General features: G+C 37.5%; 1 protein-coding gene and 1 long non-coding RNA gene across 3 annotated transcripts in view; one reads left to right on the top strand and one right to left on the bottom strand.

Moving 5' to 3' along the window:
- Positions 1-16,340, bottom strand: part of unc13d (unc-13 homolog D (C. elegans)) — a 24,017-nt gene extending 7,677 nt beyond the window's left edge. Inside the window, exons 1-20 of one of the 2 annotated variants that reach the window (XM_034708052.1) lie at positions 16,208-16,340; positions 15,398-15,421; positions 13,410-13,466; positions 13,242-13,298; positions 13,057-13,164; positions 12,925-12,984; positions 12,691-12,757; positions 10,008-10,188; positions 9,882-9,926; positions 9,731-9,802; positions 9,584-9,653; positions 9,389-9,493; positions 7,199-7,291; positions 7,010-7,110; positions 6,799-6,916; positions 2,285-2,406; positions 1,465-1,555; positions 1,326-1,382; positions 1,130-1,227; positions 900-951 (exon numbers count right to left, since the gene is read on the bottom strand). In XM_034708052.1, coding sequence (XP_034563943.1) covers positions 900-951; positions 1,130-1,227; positions 1,326-1,382; positions 1,465-1,555; positions 2,285-2,406; positions 6,799-6,916; positions 7,010-7,110; positions 7,199-7,291; positions 9,389-9,493; positions 9,584-9,653; positions 9,731-9,802; positions 9,882-9,926; positions 10,008-10,188; positions 12,691-12,757; positions 12,925-12,984; positions 13,057-13,164; positions 13,242-13,298; positions 13,410-13,466; positions 15,398-15,421; positions 16,208-16,267 — 1,638 coding nt within the window. In that variant the 5' untranslated portion in view covers positions 16,268-16,340. Of the gene's footprint in view, positions 1-899; positions 952-1,129; positions 1,228-1,325; positions 1,383-1,464; positions 1,556-2,284; positions 2,407-6,798; positions 6,917-7,009; positions 7,111-7,198; positions 7,292-9,388; positions 9,494-9,583; positions 9,654-9,730; positions 9,803-9,881; positions 9,927-10,007; positions 10,189-12,690; positions 12,758-12,924; positions 12,985-13,056; positions 13,165-13,241; positions 13,299-13,409; positions 13,467-13,745; positions 13,772-15,397; positions 15,422-16,207 lie in introns of those variants that run through there. The other variant, XM_034708053.1, reaches the window with a different exon arrangement.
- On the top strand, positions 8,195-8,617 carry LOC117830106. The gene is made up of 2 exons (XR_004634728.1): positions 8,195-8,367; positions 8,477-8,617. It is a non-coding gene; the product is annotated as an uncharacterized LOC117830106 (long non-coding RNA).
- Positions 16,341-21,009: the final 4,669 nt, after the last annotated feature.

Raw genomic sequence — 21,009 nt, 5'->3', positions numbered from 1 at the left:
TAAATCTCTAAAGACTCTTCAGCTGGTCCAAAATGCTGCAGCTCGAGTACTGACTAGAACGAGGAAGAGTATCTTAAAGAGCTCATAGTGCCCTATTACCCCTCTAGAAGACTACGCTCCCAACATGCAGACTGGCTGGTCATGCCTAAAGTCTCTAAAAGTAGTATGGGAGGTAGAACCTTCAGTTATCAGGCCCCTCCTTTGGAATCATCTACCAGTCAGGGTCCGGGAGGCAGACACCCTCTCTACTTTTAAGAGTAGGCTTCAAACTTTCCTTTTTGAAAAAGCTTATAGTTAGAGCTGGATCAGGCTTGGACCAGCTCTTAGTTATGCTGCTATAGGCTTAGACTGACACACTGGGATCCTGTATTTCCCTCTCTCTCCTCTCTCTTACTTTAACTCTCCCTGTCCCATTAAAGTTACTAACCATAGACCTTTCTGGAGTCCCTGAGCTCCCTTGTCTCGTAGGTTCCTCTGGATCTCTGCTGCTGTGGATGTGCCAGACACCAGCTGCTACAACTACTACTATCCGTCTCCCCACTATCATCTCTCTCTCTCTTCATCTCCCTCTATCCCTCTCTCCAACACGGTCTCAGCAGATGTGTGTCTAACATGAGTCTGGTCCTGCTGGAGGTTTCTGCCTGTTAAAGGAAGTTTGTCCTTGCCACTGTAACTTGCTAAATGCTGCAAAGTGCTCTGCTCATGGTGGATTAAGATGAGATCAGACTGAGTCCTGTCTGTAAGATGGGACTGGATGTTATCCTGTCTTGATGTTTGGTCTTTGTTAACAATAGAACATAGAGTATGGTCTAGACCTGCTGTTTGGAAAGAGTCTGAGGATAATGTCTGTTGTGATTGGGCGCTTTATAAATAAAGATTGATTGATTATTGAGACTTACCAGACTGTCAAACTTCTTGTAGGCTACAGTGAATACGTCCACTTGAACTGCACTGTACGGATGAGAACAAACACATTAGTTCTTACAGCATATGCATAAGGTTTATAAACTAATGATAATCAAGATGGTTCAGGAGAGCCAGCACCAGGACCCCTGCACATACAGACCTGTGTAGAGCCATAACCAGGGTTCATTGATTACATGAAAATGCTCCAGCTGCTCTGACTTACCTCACAAACACTCTGTTCCACACATCCTTATTGTGTTTAATATCTTCTTGCACCTCCCGGATCAAGCTGGAGAGGGCGCCAACAATCTCTGAAAGGTCCTGCATGGTGAAACAAAGAAGACAACAGTACTTTCAAAATAAATTGAGACTCAACTCCAAACACAAAACAAAGTCTCTGATGAAGTTCTTGTCTTTACCTTAGTCATGGGCTGGTGCAAACCCTTCTTGATGGTGAACCATTCCTGTGTTCCCGTCTGTCACAGAAGTCATTTAATGAGACATTAAAGACGTACACTGGTACACATACTGGTGGGAAGAATAAGTATGACCTCTGACCTGTATGGCATCGCAGACTTCATCGTGTAACTCAAACTGTGCTGGGTTCAGCTTTTGAAAGGCTTGAGTCTTACAGATCTGGACCAAGATCCTAAACATGACATGATGCATGTTACAATTAACCAGATATAATAATAAGAATAGGAACAACAAGAACAATAATAATACTAACAATGATGGTTACAATAATTATACTACTAATAATAAAAATAACACTACAAATAAAAATAATTACATGAATAGTATAAAAAATTATGATAATAATAATAATATTAACAATAATACTAACAATAACAACAGTAATAATAAAAAAATTATAATACTAATACTAATACTAATACTAATACTACTACTAATAATAATGATGATACAATAAAAAATAAAATAAAATAGTAATGCAAAATATAATAATTCTAAAAATAATAACAATAAGAATAATAACAATACTAAAAATAATAATAATAATAACATGTTCTAATCATTATAATTATAAAAATTATAATAATTTCTGTTCATAGAACACTTTTAAAAACTACATTACAAAGTGCTTAACAATGCATCAACGGACAGGTGCAAAATCATGAACATTTAAACATTTTAAAGGACCATACAATTACAATTTCATTACCATTATTATTAGAAGAAAACATAAAAACATCAAATTAATAAATATAAATTAATAAGTAAATAAATATCAATTAATCAATTAATCAATTAATAAAATAAAATAAAATAAAAAAATAAAATAAAATAAAATAAATAAAATAAAAACTGCACTGACAGTTGCAGCAGTTGTGTTCACACACGTCTCTTTGTGTACCTGAGGAGTGTGTGTAGTTTCGGAGTAGCACTGGAAGATGGAGGGAAGATGTCTCGGTATTTGGCCACCAGACACAATCCATACTGCAGGAAGCTGTGAAGAGAGTCCCCGAGTTCCTGTTTCTGTGAACAGAGAGAGAAACCTGTCTCAACCACAGCCTCCACGTGAACCTGAGCTCGGATGATAAAACCACGAGGAGGAACTGGAGAGACTGAAGTAAAAGAGCTGTCAAACACTCAAGATCAGGTTGTTCTAGGACGTGAGGGGCCGATCACTGCATGAAGTTACCCTTTCAACGTAAAACTACTCATGCATCATCTCTTTCTTTTCTTTCTTTTTGTTGTTTGGTTTTTGAGCCACTGAAGATTTAGTAAAACATGCAAAGTAATCCAAAATAACTACTTTGTGGATACCATTAATTTTTGGGATTATTCTACCTGAAGTTACATCAACTCAACTCAACTCAACTCAACTCAACTCAACTCAACTCAACTCAACTCAACTCAAACTTTATTTATAGAGCACGTTTAAAACAACCAGAGTTGACCAAAGTGCTGTACAGATCAAAAGCAGCACAAATGACAAAAATAACCCAAACAATGTCAAAGATACAAAGATACAATACTAAGATACATAAACACAGTGCAAATATATAATAAAATGAGATAGAATGAAATAAATTAAAATTGAATTAAGATTTTGCCAGATGTCCACCCAACCTTGATTACTGTAAAAGCCAGGGAGAAGAGGTGAGTCTTTAGAGAAGATTTAAAAACCTCAATTGATCCCACAGAGCGGATATACCAGGGCAGGTTGTTCCAGAGCCGAGGGGCAGCTGCCACAAAGGCTCAGTAACTTTTGGTGGATGAAGCATATTTCCATGTTAAACCTAAGGTAAAGCTAATCTTAATGGATCTATGTAACGTTAGGTAATCAAGTCTTTAGACAGATCATAATCACACATCCTCCTCAAACCTAAAACAATAAATAAGATTGAGTTATTTCAAGATGTATTAAATCTATGAGATGAAAAGGATTCATTCGTTAGAAACACTTTTTGTTTAGATTTATTAGCAAATTAACTTTTTAAATTTTTTTTTGCATTTGGATCAAGCGGCAACCCTCGGTCTTAAGATGCTAAAACTGCAGTTCATCAATCGTCCACTTGAGGCTGGCTGCAGAAACACCAGAAACCACAAACACACCCATTCAAAGAAGACGATCTTTACAGCAGAAAGAAACATGTTTACAGCCTGGTTCAAAAAACAGTTTAGGTCTGAATAGATCATTTCTCTGTCAGCACACACGGCACAGGGGATGACATTTTTTTGTAACTCGTAATTTTTGAAGATATTAAACTTGGGTCTTTTGCCGTAATAAGGGCATGGCTGACTTGGCAACATCAGGACCAAATAAAACAACCATGGAAATAATTTCTTGGAAGCGTGTTGTATTCACATGAGAAAAAAACCTGCTTTGTTTTTCTTAATTAACGAGACACTGCTATTGTAAAATCCCAAAAGCACCTGAAGGCCACACGAGGAAGTCAACATGCCCCATTTGTTCGGTTTAATCCAGTTTTATTTACTTTGGGTTTCAAGCATTGGGAGATGCTAGTTACAGAGATGGTATTGTTATTACACAGGACTTCCACCAAATCTACGTCCGGTCTGTCTCCGATCCACTGCAGTCGGGCTCCGTGCTCTCATATCCGCCAACACCCAGCGGTTACTTTTTCGGAATGCAGCACAGAGCAGGACCTCCGGACAGCTGGAGTCATGTGACCAAGGTTTTCCCGCGGTAATCACTGAATCAAGGATTCTCCTCCTCCTCTCCTCATCCATGTTGACTTTCTGGTCCTCTGAAAACCTCTGACCTGTTGACTCCAGGCCTGGCTCCCCTCATCATGACTTTGGTTTGTTGTTGTAGTTAAGTGAAATACGATCTGGTGATAACACAGAGTGTTTTATTCTGAAAATTAACCGGATGTTTTCATTTGGTTTTGGTGAAACCTGACTTCCTGTCCCGCTCCATCTGCTCTGTTGAGATTGATGCGTCGTGCTCCGGCATCCGGAGGGCTCTGCCGGATCAGAGACACAGCTGGAACGTAACGGAGTGGATCCAGTGGAAGTTAACACACTGACTAGAATAGAATCAGGTGCTGTAATGGATCGGAGATGGACCGGACTCAGATCTGGTGGAATTTGGCCGTTAGTTTGTCAACTTGGGCAGCAGTTTAGGACTTTGCGGTTGTTAAGGCCCGTTCTGATCTGCTGGATGTTGCAACATTCTCCAGGATCAGCTGAGCAGATACGGCTTTGTGGATATAAGATGATGCATCTGAAATGCATTCAAGCTGACTACGTGGTGACTCAAGAGACAATCAGACAATTGATGTAAATACTGGATCCCCACAGAGTGCAGCTGAGGCGCCGGGTATCTTGTTAACTCAGAAAAACAGAACAGATCTTTCTCTCTCATGTGAATATGCTTCTGTAAATTTCAAAATAAAAGTGAGTGATCTCGAACTGTCAACCTTCCTGACAATTTCCAAGGGATTGCTGTATGATAAATGCTCAGAGGAGACACTGAATGTTCCTGTAAACAGGAACACAGTTTATTTTGCAGAAATAGGACTAACCTCGTTACAAAGCTATATACTCTCACTTCAAGAAGTAACAGAGAATCTGTCTCAATAAGTGTAAAGTAATCCAGGTTTCACAACTGCTTTCAGTCACAACTCATGTCAGTCGGTGCAAACCAAAGTTTCAGAATTCCCACAGCTCACACATTGTTTTTAACTCTCAATCCAAAGCTGTCAGAAACTACTCTCTAAACTCTGTCTCTCTTTTCCTCATTAATCTGAGCTCTCAGAAAAGTTTTCTCTGCCTCAGTCAAAGTCCTGTTCCCTTTGACACCACGATAAAAACCTTTAGTGTCAGCACCAGTCTGCACCACAGAGGATACCAAAGTACACTTTAAGGGTTCAACTTTTTCATGCATTTCAATGAAATACTGCTTTGAAAGTTAGTAAATAATCGTTTCTATCCCAAGCATGTTAACTGAATGCTTCAAGAAGATCATACATGCATATTTTATAACCATTTACCGCTCTCATCCCCATAAGATGTGGATACTTTATAAAAGGTAGAACTCCTGTGTAAGGCCAGGATGTCCTCTACGTGCTCAGAGTTTTCGGTGCGATACGTTTGTTGGAGCGGTTCAAGCATGCTCTCTTCAGCTATCCCATCAATAAAGGTGAAAACGGCCTGTAACATCATTAGATTCAAATTCAATAAATACCCCTCTGACGCTCCTGTCTCCCCACAGAGGACTAAAACTCAATATTTGGTCTCAGGAGGATTTATAGACGTTTTTGTAAGTTCCACAACATGAACTCTACTCCATGAAGAACATGGAATATGATTACAGAGTAAGATAGAAATGAAGTAGATTACTCAAAGTGAAGTATTTTAGCACAAGATGTCATTATTTTCTTTTGGTGCTTTTTGACCAGAAGAAACGTTTAGTTCCTGGTACTACTCCTTGAGGAACTAAATGATTCCTGTAGCACAATGTTGTCAGCGTTTCCCCTGAGGCCTTAAGTCCGGTGGGGATTATGCAAATCAGGCCAGGGACGTATGGCAAAGTAATGAAAGAAATTGCATTACACCACGAAGATGATAATACAAAGACAACACCATAGAAAAAGACAGATACGGACAGGCCGGCATTCTCCTGAGCGACACCACAGTTAGCTTGTTAGCATGAAGGAGATTCATCTTGTGTCGTTTTTGATTGTGCTTTTTGACATTAAAAATTGATATGTTGAATCGACACTTGGAGGGAGACAAGTGCAAGTCGAAAATCAGATTCAAAACGCCAGACAGGTTCAACTTGCCATGGCAGAGATCGACCGGTGTTCCAGTTTAAAGAGCGACCCTGTCAACTGGGGACATTCAGCCAGATGCATCCCTTATGAACGTCTTAAGACTCTCATTAAATATCTGATGAGGATATTTTGAAATCTTAATAAAAACTAAACTAGTTTGCATTCCCAGGAACTCCCTCTGTGTTTCAACAGCTGTGTAAACTCCACAAACACTGACACGTTCAGCTGAAGGTCTCCAGTTTACAGGGTCACTCTTCAGAGTGTGACACCGAGAGCTGACAGAGACGCATTCACACTATCAGGCTCAGAGAAGAGCAATGTTCTGGAGATATCAAACTAAGTGAATCACAGGAGTATGTGATATTAGTGTGGACGGAGGGTGAAATAAAAATACTGTGGGTACTCTACCAATCAGAGACGTTCAACAATGCAGGCCCCGCCCCCAAAGTTCCTGGATCTTTGGAGAGTATTCCCAACAAGCAGGGGCTTTTCAGGAGGAGATTAACTACCCCAGAACTAAATTTAGACCCGGTTCCTGCTGTCGAAACACACATATTTCCTCAAGAGGTCACTGGGGAAAGTTCCTGCGGTTGAAAAGCACCTTTTGTTAGCTCTCTGATACCTGTTGATGTGGCAGCTCCTGTTGATGCCAGTGGTACTCTATGCTGGTCAGCTGCTGGAACAGAACAGATGCATCCACCTCTAAACTCTGGTACAGCTTACTGTAAGCCACCCATTTCCTGTCAGAGGGACACACATCCACACAAACAGAGGATTATACTTCCTATCATTATGAAACAGTCTCAGATAATCAATGTTAACTAGAAGCTTACGCGAGGTCCTGAAGAAAAGGTGAGAGGTTGTTCTGTGTGGCGTAGAGCTCCAGCAGAGTCTGAGCCTCGCCGCACAGAGCGCCTTTCCACGGAGCTGAGCTCTGAGAGGGATCACAAGAGATGAGCTTGTTATGAGGACAAAGAAGAAATAAACAAGACATCTAAACGACACTTTCAAAAAGCTTATACCTGCTGCTTGGAGATGTACGCCTGAACGAACTGTTGCAGAATACCACAGTAGTTGATGTAAGCACTTCGGCCGGCACTCAGCGTCCCGTCTCTCTGTCAACCACGAAACAAAAAACCCAGAATCAAAGTAATCCAAACTAAAGCATGAGGGTTTTACTGTGGTACAAAGAGTCTCAAAGAGTATGGGAGGGAGAGCCCATTCCCCTGCCGGTTTCTGTCTTATGGGGCGGACAGAACATATACCTTAATGTTCTGGTTGAAAAACATGGCATGTCTTTGAACCTTTATGCAGATGATTCCTAAATGTACCTGCCCCCACAGAGAAGTGACAAAAGACTTAAACTTTGATGAAAAAAAGACTGAAGTCATGGTGTTTGAACCCAGTGCGGCATGTAAGGCCCTGATATTGGACCCTGGCTCCCTACAACCTTACATTAAACCCACAGTTACTGATCTTGGTGTCAGAATGGACGTTGACTTTAAATTAGATAAGCAGATCAATTCTGTCGTCCGATCTTGTTTTTACCATGTGAGGCTTTTAACAAAGATTCAATCTGTTTGAACTTTGAATGATTTTGAGAGATGCTTTTATTTCTACTTGTTTGGACGACTGTGATACTCTCTATGCTGGCGTTAACCATACCTCTGTGCCATTGTTACAGTCAGTCCAAATTGCTGCTGCTCGTCTTTTAACTGGTACTCGTAAGCGACAGCACATTACTCCCATCCTCCTCTCCCTCCACTGGCTCCCTGTTCATTTTAGGATTCATCTAAAGATTGTATTGTTTGTTTTTAAATCTTTAAATGGAGCACCACCACAGTGCATATCCCATCTCTTGGAGGGCTATAACGCCTCAAGGTCTTTGAGGTCTGCTGACCAGGGGTGACCTATGGCCCCAAACTGGGGAAGAAGCTCCGACTTCAGACCTTACCGACTTTTAAACCTTGCCTTAAACTTATTTTTGGTGGTGATTGCAACATGTTTTATGGCTTTTAAGTTGGCATTTTTGGAAGTAGTTTTCTTGTGTGGAGTCTCTCTCTCTTCCTCACAGAGATTGGGCGGCTCCACCTGCACCTTCACACCTGCACCAGATTACTGCAATCACCACCTGCATTTAAGTCCTGCTGTGAGGCTTCTCCAGTGCCAGATTATACCTGCATCTGATGTGGTATTTCGACCCGTTCTATAGAGTTCTCTCATGAATTTTCAATTGGTCGAGCTTTCCAGCTTTGTGTGTTTGTACCAGTGACTAACTCTGCTGTCCCCCATTCTTCCAGTGCCTCCACGAGCCCCCCAGTGCTACCGCCCAATCACTGCCATGCTGCCACACTCTCTCCCTGGATTCCCTCCTCACTCCTTGGACCCTGGATCCCGTCCATCCACCCTTTGTTCCCTTCAATAAATTCACTTAACTGCTTCATCTGCCTCCGGTTGTGCTTTTGAGTCCACACTGAAACACCTGGTTTTCTAACTGCTACACCTTGGCTTTTAACCCAGCATGAGAGTTGTGTGGTCTCTATCTGTTCCTTTATGTTTATTTATTTGTCTTACTGTGTTTTAAATATGTTTCTTAAGATAAGATAAGATATACTTTATTTGTCCCCCGTTGGGGGAAATTTCTTTTGTTACAGCAGCTTACAACACTGGACAGGGGAATACAACAATGTACTAACATAGTTGAAAAAATATAATAACAGTAATAATAGCAATGACAAGGGTAAAATATAATCTAATAAAATAAAATAAAATAAAATAAAATAAAATAAAATAAAATAAAGTAAAATAAAATAAAGTAAAAATAAAATAAAATATGGCAACTAAAAAAGTAAAAGTGTCTTATGTGTTTTATTGTGATTATTTTACTTTATTATATTTATTTCTTACAGTGTTTTGTGTTCTGTGTGTTTTAACTTATTTTACCTCACTGTGCAGCACTTTGGTAAAGCATTTTTTAAAAATGTTCTATATATATAAAGTGGATTGGACTTTAAAAAAATGGACTAAAATGTTGTATATGATCGCATAGTCGAAAAGAAAACTCATAACTTGTGTTACTTGCGCCGTGCTCATACAAGAGGAGAAATGTGGAAAAAGAGAGAAGGGATGACATGCAGTGAAGGGCAAGAGTTGTGGGTTTCCTTACTTATTCTTACAGTTTCAGGGTAATGGGAAAGAAAAGCACTTCCTACCGACTTGTGTATGAACTTGAGGTTCAGGTGGCACTGGCCACGATCAGGATACGTCTCTGTTCTGGGCTCCAGATTGTACCAGTTGTCTTCAGTACAGTGGAGATCCTTGATAAGATTAGATGTGACAAATGATAATTAGACCAGGAGGACAGTAAAGAGTAATGTAGCAGATTTACAAATATGAACAACTCATACCTGTAGTTTCAGGACAACATGTCCCAAAAAGTCATCCGTGCCTTTCTCTTTTTTGGCGTCCTTAATCATCCTAAACAGACGAAAGTCAAAAGATCACCTGCTGTGCTCGGGGAAGTGTTTGTATGAGAGCCGCAGAGAGCACCATACCTTCTTAAGCTGTTGAAATTGGTCTTAATCTCCTCTAGTTTCTGAGAGAGTGACACTTCTTCATCCTTATCCCTGAAACAGAAGCCGTGCTGTTGAGCTGAGTGTAAAACAGAGGAAGATTTCAAAGCAGTCAAACAGGAGTTTTCCTCACCACATCTCGAGATGGAAGCTGGCGCCGGCGATGTCTTCAAACTCTCTGAAGCAAAACGAAAAGCTGTAAGAAGCTCATTGTAACCTGGTGTACCTGCTTCACTGATAACAACACACGTAGACTCACAGAATAAAGGTCTGGTTCCAGATAGGATTCAGAGTTTGCCTCTTTATGTCGGTTTGGTAGATTTTGTCGTCTGATACTGCATCCTTTACAACAGATTTACAGGGCTTGGCTCTGGACTTGCGTGTTCGACTCTCCTCTTCATCCTCCATTATAGTCAGCAGGCAGTATGGGTCACTGAAACCTGGTCAAAACACACAGGAGGTCAATGGATTAAAGTCATAGCGTGCATTAATGTGTGTATCATGGCACCAACACGGTCTCAGCAGGTGTGTGTCTAACATGAGTCTGGTCCTGCTGGAGGTTTCTGCCTGTTAAAGGAAGTTTGTCCTTGCCACTGTAACTTGCTAAATGCTGCAAAGTGCTCTGCTCATGGTGGATTAAGATGAGATCAGACTGAGTCCTGTCTGTAAGACAACACATGGTTGTGTATGGCACCAGATGAAGAACCGTATGGGGCTCTGTTTTTAAAGTTGTGCACACTGAAAATAACATTTCTCTACATTTAGCTCCAAAACGTCACAAAAACATAGAGTGAATTTTTAAATGTCAAATTTTTATCACATGTAGAGGAATATTTGTGATCTTTTTCACATTTATTTTTGTCATGACAAATATATTTAAGTTAAAATCACTGTTAAACCTAGATATAAGGGGCACCCTTGGCCCAGCGGTCTAAGTATGCGCCCCATGTACAGAGGCTAAAGCCCTCATCACAGAGGCTGCAGGTTCAATCCCAGCCTTGACCATTTACTGCCTGTCCTCCCCCTCTCTCTACTCCCCACATTTCCTGTCTCTCTTCGGCTGTCCTATCCATTAAAGGCAAAAATGCCCAAAAAATATCACTTAGAAAAAGAAAATCTAAATGTTATATGTTAAATCTAAATGCCAAATATAAATGAAAATGCTAAATATTAACCAAGATGCTAGATATAAATCAAAATTTTAAATATAAATATAAATGTTAAATTTAAATCTTAAATGTTGAATGCAAATGTTAAATATAAATATTAAATGTTAAATACAAATGTTAAATGTTAAATATAAATGTAAAATGTTGATCCTAAATAATAACTTAATATGCAAATTCACACTGTTGCCCAGCGGAAGTACAAAATAAAAGCTTCATAAAGTGATACAGATATCCGGACCATAGTCTGTCAGTACTGACTCCTACAAGTTACAAGCCAGACTGCCTGCCATCCATAATGTGCACTGATTTAGCAGAAAATGTTGGAAAGGCAGTTTTTGGAGGCCATTAAGAGATTTCACAACGCTCAGAGTCAGAACTGGACAAGTCTGTATTACTGTATGAAGCTTTTATTTTGGTATTTTCACTGGGTGGCTGTGTCAATTTGCATATTAGCTAAATATTTAGGGTCACAGAGCAACATTTAACATTTAGATTTAACATTTAACATTAGATTTAACATTTAGATTTAAAATTTAACATATAGATTTAAAATTTAACATATAGATTTAAAATTTAACATATAGATTTAACATTTAATATTGATATTTAACATATAGATTTAACATTTAATATTGATATTTAACATATAGATTTAACATTTAACATTGATATTTAACATATAGATTTAACATTTAACATTGATATTTAACATATAGATTTAACATTTAACATTCATATTTAACATTTAACATTGATATTTAACATTTAACATTGATATTTAACATTGATATTTAACATTTAACATTGATATTTAACATTTAACATTCATATTTATATTCAACTTTAAGATTTAACAATGACTGGTTCAGCTTCCCAGTACATCTCTGACTTGCTCACAGTGTATAACCCGACCAGGATCCTTAGGTCAGCAGGTGGAGGTCTTTTAAATGTACCCAGGGTGAAATCTGGGTCCGGTGAAGGGGCCTTTAGTTTCTGTGGTCCATCTTTTTGGAACAAACTGCCAGCTGACCTCAGGTCCATAACAACTGTCTCCACTTTTTAAAAAAGACTGAAAACATATTTATTTTCTCAAGCGTATGAATGATATGATGACTGTTGTGACTGGATGCATGTGCAGCAACACTTGCTGTTTGTTTGATTGCTGTGTCTGATGTATGTTGGGTGCATCTATTGCTTTTCTGTTTTTATTTATTCTATTTGGAAAAATGTCTTTTGTTTTTTATTTCCCAGGCAAAGCACATTGAACTTATATGTAATGAAATGTGCTTTATAAATAAAATTGCTATTGCTATTGTTATTTATAAATATATTTGCCACAACAAAAATACAGTGAAAAAGGTCAAACATATTGCTCTTGATGTGATTTTAAAAAGTGACTTAAAAATACACACTACATTTTTATGACGTTCTGGAGCTAAATGTGGAGAATTTTTGCTGTTATTTTCAGTGTGCACAACTTTACAAACAGCGCCCCATAGAACCGAAGGATTGTTCAAGTCTGTCGATGAATTCAACTCTCCCTCAAAGTAATGGATGAAGTTGTTTATGAATCATGTTGACTGTGATCAAAAAATGGACTCCAGGTGATCTCTTCATTTCTTGTTTTTGAATATTGTCTTGTTTGTAAATCAGGTCATTGTGTGATTGTCTAGTTAAAATTATTATATCCTATCAAACCAACCAGTGGACTGAAACATGTATTAAAGGTGTATTCACATGTTCATGGTCCAAAGGGGTAAAGCATGAACTCACCTGTGACATCTTTTCCCAGGATCCCCTTTGATTCTTTCACAGTGGCCATCAGGCAGTACACTGGAGGCTGTGAGGGTTAGCAGCCGTTTAGTTATTCTGCTTCTCAAACAGACGCTTACTGCCGTCTTCATCATGTAGATAACACCATTTAATACCAACATTAAAAGGCTCAGTAACAGAACTATAAACAGATGTTAGGGTCTCGTTCATTGGAACAACGGCTTCCTCTCTCACCTCTGTGCTCTGAACTTTCTCACTCAAAGTCTGGTGCTCTGAATCTGTCATAGCAAACTCCTGGTAGGACAGAGAGATGGAAACATTAGTCATAGTCAACCACAGTGAGGAGTCATGTGTGAAGATGTTTACCTCCTTGATGAACTGCTGGAGTTGGAGCTCTGTGAAGACCTTGGTTGATGATGGGTTGCCCATTTTATGAGTGATGGTGTACAACAGCTCTTTATACAGAGGCTTCAGCTTCAAACAGAAATGAATAGTGAGAGTTACACAGACAAATAAATTAAGAAACATATAGAACACGTGAGTCAGGATACCTCCATCTCTTTGTGTTTTCGTGCTTTCTCTTCTGGGTTTTCATCCTGCTTCAAATCCTGAAAGACATGCACTTTACAATTTACCCATGATTCTGTGGAATGCATGATATTGATGAGCATAATCTGCAAATAAAATGAGGTAATGTAAATTAACAAAGAGTTGCATACCCTCCTTTCTCGAGTTCTCCTCGTCAACCCCAGTTTACGTACATGACCGGGAGAAAACTAACAACAGAGAGATGAAAATACAAAGTCAGCTCTCACAAACCAGACACTTCTAACACGATACCATAGACAGATAGATCCTGTGCACTTCTAGAGACCCCATGTCAACTGTAATGGTACACACAGTTCAAAGAAGTCTTAAGAGTTCATCAGTTTTGCTGTCATGGTGCTCAGATGATGAATCCTGACGGCGTCTTGTCCAGGGCCTCCAGCAGGTTGACGTTTGTGTTTGATAACTCTAGTAAGACAGTTCTTATTTATAGACCAGCGTGTTTTTACCTTGGCATGTTTCGACTACAAACTTCCTGCAGTCTTCCTCAGAGGAGTCACGTGGTGTTGATGTGATGTCCGTCAGTTGATTTATAGAGGTTCGGTCGTCCGACCTGAAGCAGCAGGACGACCACGCCCCCTTTTGACAGTCTTAGGTCAGCATCCCAATTGTGTGACAGCATGTCGGCTCCTTCATCCCGGCTTACCGTTCTCTGGGCCCACTTCCTGATCTCTACACGCTGTCACACACAATGGATGCTGTGAGACTGTCAGTCAACAGGGGGCGTCGTCATCCTGCCGTTTCAGGTAGGTAGCTGATAGACAAGTCATAACGACTTCATGTGGCTCCTCTGAGGAAGACTGCAGGAAGTTTGTAGTCGAAACATGTCAACGTAAAAACCAAGCGGCAACCCACGGTCGTTAAATATGAAGCCCATGCGGAAGTGCTAAAAACTGCAGTTCATCGAGTGTCCACTTGAGGCTGGGTGCAGAAACACCAGAAACCACATACACACCCATTCAAAGAAGACGATCTTTACAGCAGAAATAAACATGTTTACAGCCTGGTTCAAAAAACTGTTCAGGTCTGAAGAGCTCATTTCTCTATCAGCACACACTGTTCGGGAGGTGAATTTCTTTTTATAACTCGAAGTATTTCCGAAGATATTAAGATTATAAGTTTCGCCCAAATAATTACATGGCTGACTTGATTGACTTGATTGACAGGCGGGAACACTGTAGCTGTTAGCGAGGAGCTTAAAGGCCCGCCTCATTATCTCACACTAGCTGGACAGAAGTTATGTTGAGTTCAATGATTGGCTTCAAAACAGCGCTCAGGAACAGATGGGTGACATCCATAGACTATAAATAATGGATATAGTATCTGTGACATCACCCATCTGTTCTGGGTTTGAGCCTCCTAGCCAACAGCTATGTGTTCCCGTCTGTCAGGGCAAAAGCTCGTAATCTTAATATCCTCTGAACCGTCGCGTTAGAAAAAAATTCACCCCCGTACAGTGTGTGCCGATATAGAAATTAGTATGTAGACCCAAGCCGTTTTTTGAACCAGGCTGTGAACATGTTTATTTCTGCTGTAAAGATCGTCTTCTTTGAATGGGTGTGTATGTGGTTTCTGGTGTTTCTGCAGCCAGCCTCAAGTGGACACATGATGAACTGCAGTTTATAACACCTCCACATGGGCTTCATGTTTTGAGACCGGAGGTTGCCGCTTGGTGACATCACGGATACTATGTCCAATAATTATACAGGCTATGGTAAAAACACACTGGCCTACTAACAAGAACTGTCTTACTGTAATATGTGCCATGTAAGACTTGTACGTCCCCCTGAAAGTACATTTTAATAACTTTTGTGAACCCCTCGATTTTCCCCGAGCTCTTTCCTTGGACATTAAAAAAAAATCTAAACTTTAGTTTGATACAAAACATCTGCAGAAGAAACGTACCCGTCAGTGTGAGCAGTACTTTCCAGGGTCTATAATTAGCAAATCATTGCATGCTAAAGTTAGCTAAGGACAATGAACTATATGTTCTGCTAACTCTGGTGTTGCTCTTGCACTGCAGTAGTAAAATGAAGGGGCAGAAACAGACACATCTTATCAACAAACATACAAACTCTGAATGCGAGGCTGAGTTGTTTACCTGTTTGAGTCTCGAGCCTTGTCCCTGTTGAAACAGAAGACAATACATAAAATAAGATAAGATAAGAAGTTATTCTGTGGTCAGCTCTTCTAATGAAGTTTAATTTACAGTTAAAACTTGCTTCATCTGAAAAAGATTGCATCTCTCAGCATCAGAAACAGTCATGTGTTTAATCTCTGATAAGAGCCGCCTTGACTTCCTCTATTTCTGATAATGAAAATGACTAACAGGCGACAACTTACTCAATGTTCAAGCTAAGGAAATCAACTTGAAAGAGAATCACTTATAACCCCACAAAACTAACGCTAACTTTTGAAGCGGCCTACTTTGTAACAACAGTGTTGATTGTCACCAATCACAACCTACAGGAAAGGAACATATGCCTCATTGTGCATCATCTGATCTGAGTTTACATCTGAAATAACTCTGAATCATAGTCACAGCAGCTTAAAATAGCAATTTGGACAATATGAGTCAGTGTTGGAGATTGGGGTTTGTCACCATTCACCATAATCTGACAATTGAGGTTGGGGACTTTTTATTGTTGCTCCACTTTGAGGGAATTACAAAGAATTTTTATGTTTTTTAATGGAAAAAGTTGTAATTTTAAACGTATAGCTGGAATTCTGTGCAGATATGATAAAACAAGATATAGAGAAATACCTTCAGGAGAAAAGAAGATCATATTTGGTGTATTGGAGAGCATCATCATTTTCATTATCAACACTGTGCCATCAAAGCTCAGTGAACGGACACAGGGCCAAACTAAAAAAGATATATATTATGTGTTTAAATGAAGTGGAGTCCTACCTGCTCAGGTGTTTGCAGTAGATTGTTTCCGGTGCTGGTGGGCTCAAGGTTACTTGACATTTTGATGCTGATACCAGTCAACAATACTCCTCCCTGGTGCACTGGTGTGCTCTGTGTGTATGCGTGTGATAAAGGGAAGCTGTGAGTGCAATGTATCTGAGCTACCACACAGAGGCCGGAAGTCTCCACTTCCTGTTGAAGGTGGTAACGTCAGAATGTGTGACTTATGACTTTTTCATTATCTGGTGCTGTGTATTCTGACATTCGACCTCTCGCTCCTATATTTGGTTAAGTGCAAAAAAACAGACTATACAGAACACACACACACACACACACACACACACACACACACACACACACACACACACACACACACACACACACACACACACACACACACACACACACACACTCATTTCAGTCATTCAAAACCAAGCCTCAAACAAAAACCAAAGTTCGCCACCTCACTGCGCCATTGATATGAATTGTGGTTTGTTTTTCGATGTAGGGTTGTTGTCTCTGTCTGCTGCAGTTGTTTTGTTGTTGACATCAGTGCAATGAATCCATGACGGATCTAAACTCCACGACATGATTACCTGCAGCTGAATGAGGCTTATGAATAAGAATGTAACATGAGACTGTTCAAAGCAGTCCAGCTGGGGTTGTGTATTGTTAGTTCCACCTGTGTGGCATTATTCTAAAGTGTATTTACTCTCTTACTCTATTGCTCTAGAGTGCACAAAGTCACAATAACTCATATTTAACATTTCAATTGAAAGTTCAGTGAGTTACCTCTGCATACATTTGTGAAATATATGACATTTGCCTGAAGTTAGCTGGACAGACTGCCTCTGCAAGGTACCTTTTATTTTCATCCTCTTTTTTGTTTAATAATTTAAAGCCTGTATTAAAAATACAGACGTAAAAATAAATAACGTAACGTAACATAATATAATATAATATAATATAATATAATATAATATAATATAATATAATATAATATAATATAATATAATATAATATAATATAGTATAATATAATATAGTATAAATGTATAATATAATATAATATGACATAATATAATATAATATAATATAATATAATATAAAGGTATAATATGATATAATATAATATGATATAATATAAAGCTATAATATAATATAATTTGATATATTTAATATGAGATAATATATAAAAATATATTATAATAAAACAAAACAATACAATATAGTATAATGTAATACAATACAATATAGTTAGATATGATATAACATAATAAAGGTATAATGTTTTATAATTTATTAAAATATAAAATAATATAATATAAAATTACATAATACAACACAATATCATACAATATAAAATGATATAATATATCATATAAAGGTTTAACATAATATAGTATTATATAATATGCTATACTATAATATACTATAATATAATATAATATAATATAATATAATATGATATGATATGATATAATATGATATAATATAATATAATATAATATAATATAATATACTATAATATAATATAATATAATATAATATAACACAATATCATACAATATAAAATGATATAATATATCATATAAAGGTTTAACATAATATAGTATTATATAATATGCTATACTATAATATAATATAATATTATATGATATGATATAATATGATATAATATAATATAATATAACATAATATACTATAATATAATATAATATAATATAACACAATATCATACAATATAAAATGATATAATATATCATATAAAGGTTTAACATTATATAGTATAATATATGCTATACTATACTATACTATAATATAATATAATATAATATAATATAATATAATATAATATGATATGATATGATATAATATAATATAATATAATATAATATAATATAATATAATATAACATAACATAATATAATATAATATAACATAATATAATATAATATAATATAATATATATAATATAATATAATATAATATAATATAATATAATATAATATAATATAACATAATATAATATAATATGATATAATATAACATAATATAATATAATATAATATAATATAATATAATATAACATCACATAACATAATATGATATAATATAACATAATATAATATAATATAATATAACATCACATAACATAATATGATATAATATAACATAATATAATATAATATAATATAATATAACATAACATAACATAACATAACATAACATAACATAATATAATATAATATAACATAACATAATATAACATAATATAACATAATATAATATAATATAACATAACATAATATAACATAATATAATATAATATAATATAATATAATATAATATAATATAATATAATATAATATAATATAATATAATATAATATAATTGAACTGAGGGGAAATGTGAAACTGTACTGTGTTCTGACAAATCAAATTCTAACATCCTTCTTGGAAACCATGGATGCAGCATCGTTCCCTCTTAAAGAAAAGGGGACAACCTGACTTGTTACCAGTGATGGTGTGGGGATGCGTCAGTAAGTGCCCAGGTAAGTATCAAACAGCATTTCTCTTTCCAAACTCCAGAAAAATGGTCTCCTCGGTTCCCAAACATTTCAGTTCAGTTTCAACATTTGATGACTTTGCATGAGAGTCAAACATATCTTAAATGATTTGCAAACCATCAAAATCTGTCAACATTTTACAAACAACCCAAACTTATTTAGAGTTCTACAATTTACTTTAACATGTCCCAACGATTCAGCTGAAATATCACAATTACATAACCTACATTATGTTATTTGAATAATGTGCTTTAGTGATGTGTGTGTGTGTGTGTGTGTGTGTGTGTGTGTGTGTGTGTGTGTGTGTGTGTGTGTGTGTGTGTGTGTGTGTGTGTGTGTGTGTGTGAGGTATAACGAGAGAGTGACAGAGGGACAGAGGCCTCAACTTTTGTGTGCCAGCCCACACCCTGAATTTGCATCTTACTGCATCGTTCACCAGCATGCTTTTGCAACGTCACTGCTCTCTTTTCTTTGGCTCATTTTCAGAAGCTCTTACTGTAAGAGTCAGGGGCCCGGTAAAACCCAAGATTTAGACATCCTGGCCTATCCAAAGGGCACATCACTTGTCTGACCAAAATATAGTTTTAATAATAATCAGAGTTAAGATCCTCTGCTCATTGAATGGATGAGGTTCAACCAGTAGAAATGTTACTATGCAAAATGAACAGGCTGTACATGTTAGAAATGCAAACGTAAACAAAACAGAATAACTGACACGCATAGAGTGTTGATGCAACGGATGCTAGTTTACTTTAAAAAGCAGATATACAGATTAGAGTAACACTTATTATTGAGGTTAGCCACAAGTGTTAACAAGCCATGTAGGTCAATGTAAGTAGACATAAAAAAGGGGTATATACAGAGAACACCTGACAGATCTGAATATATTGACCTTTTTGTGCCTCTAAAACATGATTCCATTTCAATGGTTATGAAACATGCAGATGTTTTCACTGAGCACAACAAATATCACATGAAGTGAGTCCTACTGTTTGCATCCACTTTAACTTTAACACTTGCTATGTCCACCTTTTGCAGCATCACAGCAGCACATCTCTCCGACAGAGTGTCAATATATGTCCTGAGAACTTCAACACTTATGTTAACCCATGCCTTCTGCAACTCAAGCCAAAAGCTTTCCTTTAAATGTAAAACAGATTTGTCCAGTTTATTCTCCAACTTTCCCCAGATTTGCTCGATGTGGTTGGGGTATGGACTTTGAGGGATCCAGTCCATCATTTTCAGTGTTCCAGCAGATTCCTTCTGTCACAGGTAGTTCCAGCAATAGTTTGAAGAATGTTTAGAATCATTGTCCTCTTGTAAATTAAACCCAGGCCCAATAAGACGACTCCCTGATGGTTCTCCGTGCCTCGCTAGAATGTTGTGGTCTACTTTCTTATCCATGAATCCATCAGTTTTCATTAAGTCATCTGTTCCTGAGACTGCATTTTGAAATGCTCCACTCGTCTGTCTGAAAGTTTCTTTTTTCTACCTCTGCCCTTTCGGTTCTGGTGTGCCTTGGTGACATCATGGCAGTCTAAGGTGAACTTTATAGTGCTTGGACTGCATCTCAAGTCCTTGGCTATACAATGGTAACTCTAAGCAGCATCATAAAGGGCCTTTATTCAAACCCGTCGCTCACTCATTAGCTCCTTCAATCAATCAATCAATCAATCAATCAATCAATCAATCAATCAATCATCAATCAATCAATCAATCAATCAATCAATCAATCAATCAATCAATCAATCAATCAATCAATCAACCAACCAACCAACCAACCAACCAACCAATAATGGAAAATAATGGAAAATAATGGAATGATATATTTAAAAACAAAAATGGATTTTAACCCTAGAACACTACCATTGGGTGATTTTCACCCATGCGATTGTGATTATGTGATTTTCATTATGTTGCTGCTGTCTGAGTTGCATGGGTCTCTGGGTAGCTTCATGCTGCTCTCTGCTGTCACCCAAGGTAGGCCTGTTTCCCTTCTACCTAATTTATACTTTTCAATTTTTCTAATTTTCTCGATGTGATGTCGCCTGATGGTTCTCCGTGCCTCACTAGAATGTTGTGGTCTACTTTCTTATCCCTGAATCCATCAGTTTTCACTAAGTCACCTGTTCCTGAGACTGCATTTTGAGATGCTTCACTCGGCTGTCTGAAAGTTTCTTTTTTTTTACCTCTCCCCATTCGGTTCTGGTGTGCCTTGGTGACATCATGGCAGT

The sequence above is a fragment of the Notolabrus celidotus genome, chromosome 18, assembly GCF_009762535.1.
Source record: "Notolabrus celidotus isolate fNotCel1 chromosome 18, fNotCel1.pri, whole genome shotgun sequence".
Lineage (NCBI taxonomy): Eukaryota > Metazoa > Chordata > Actinopteri > Labriformes > Labridae > Notolabrus > Notolabrus celidotus.
Note: the sequence above shows the minus strand (reverse complement) of the source record. Positions and strands in the feature narration are given on the sequence as shown.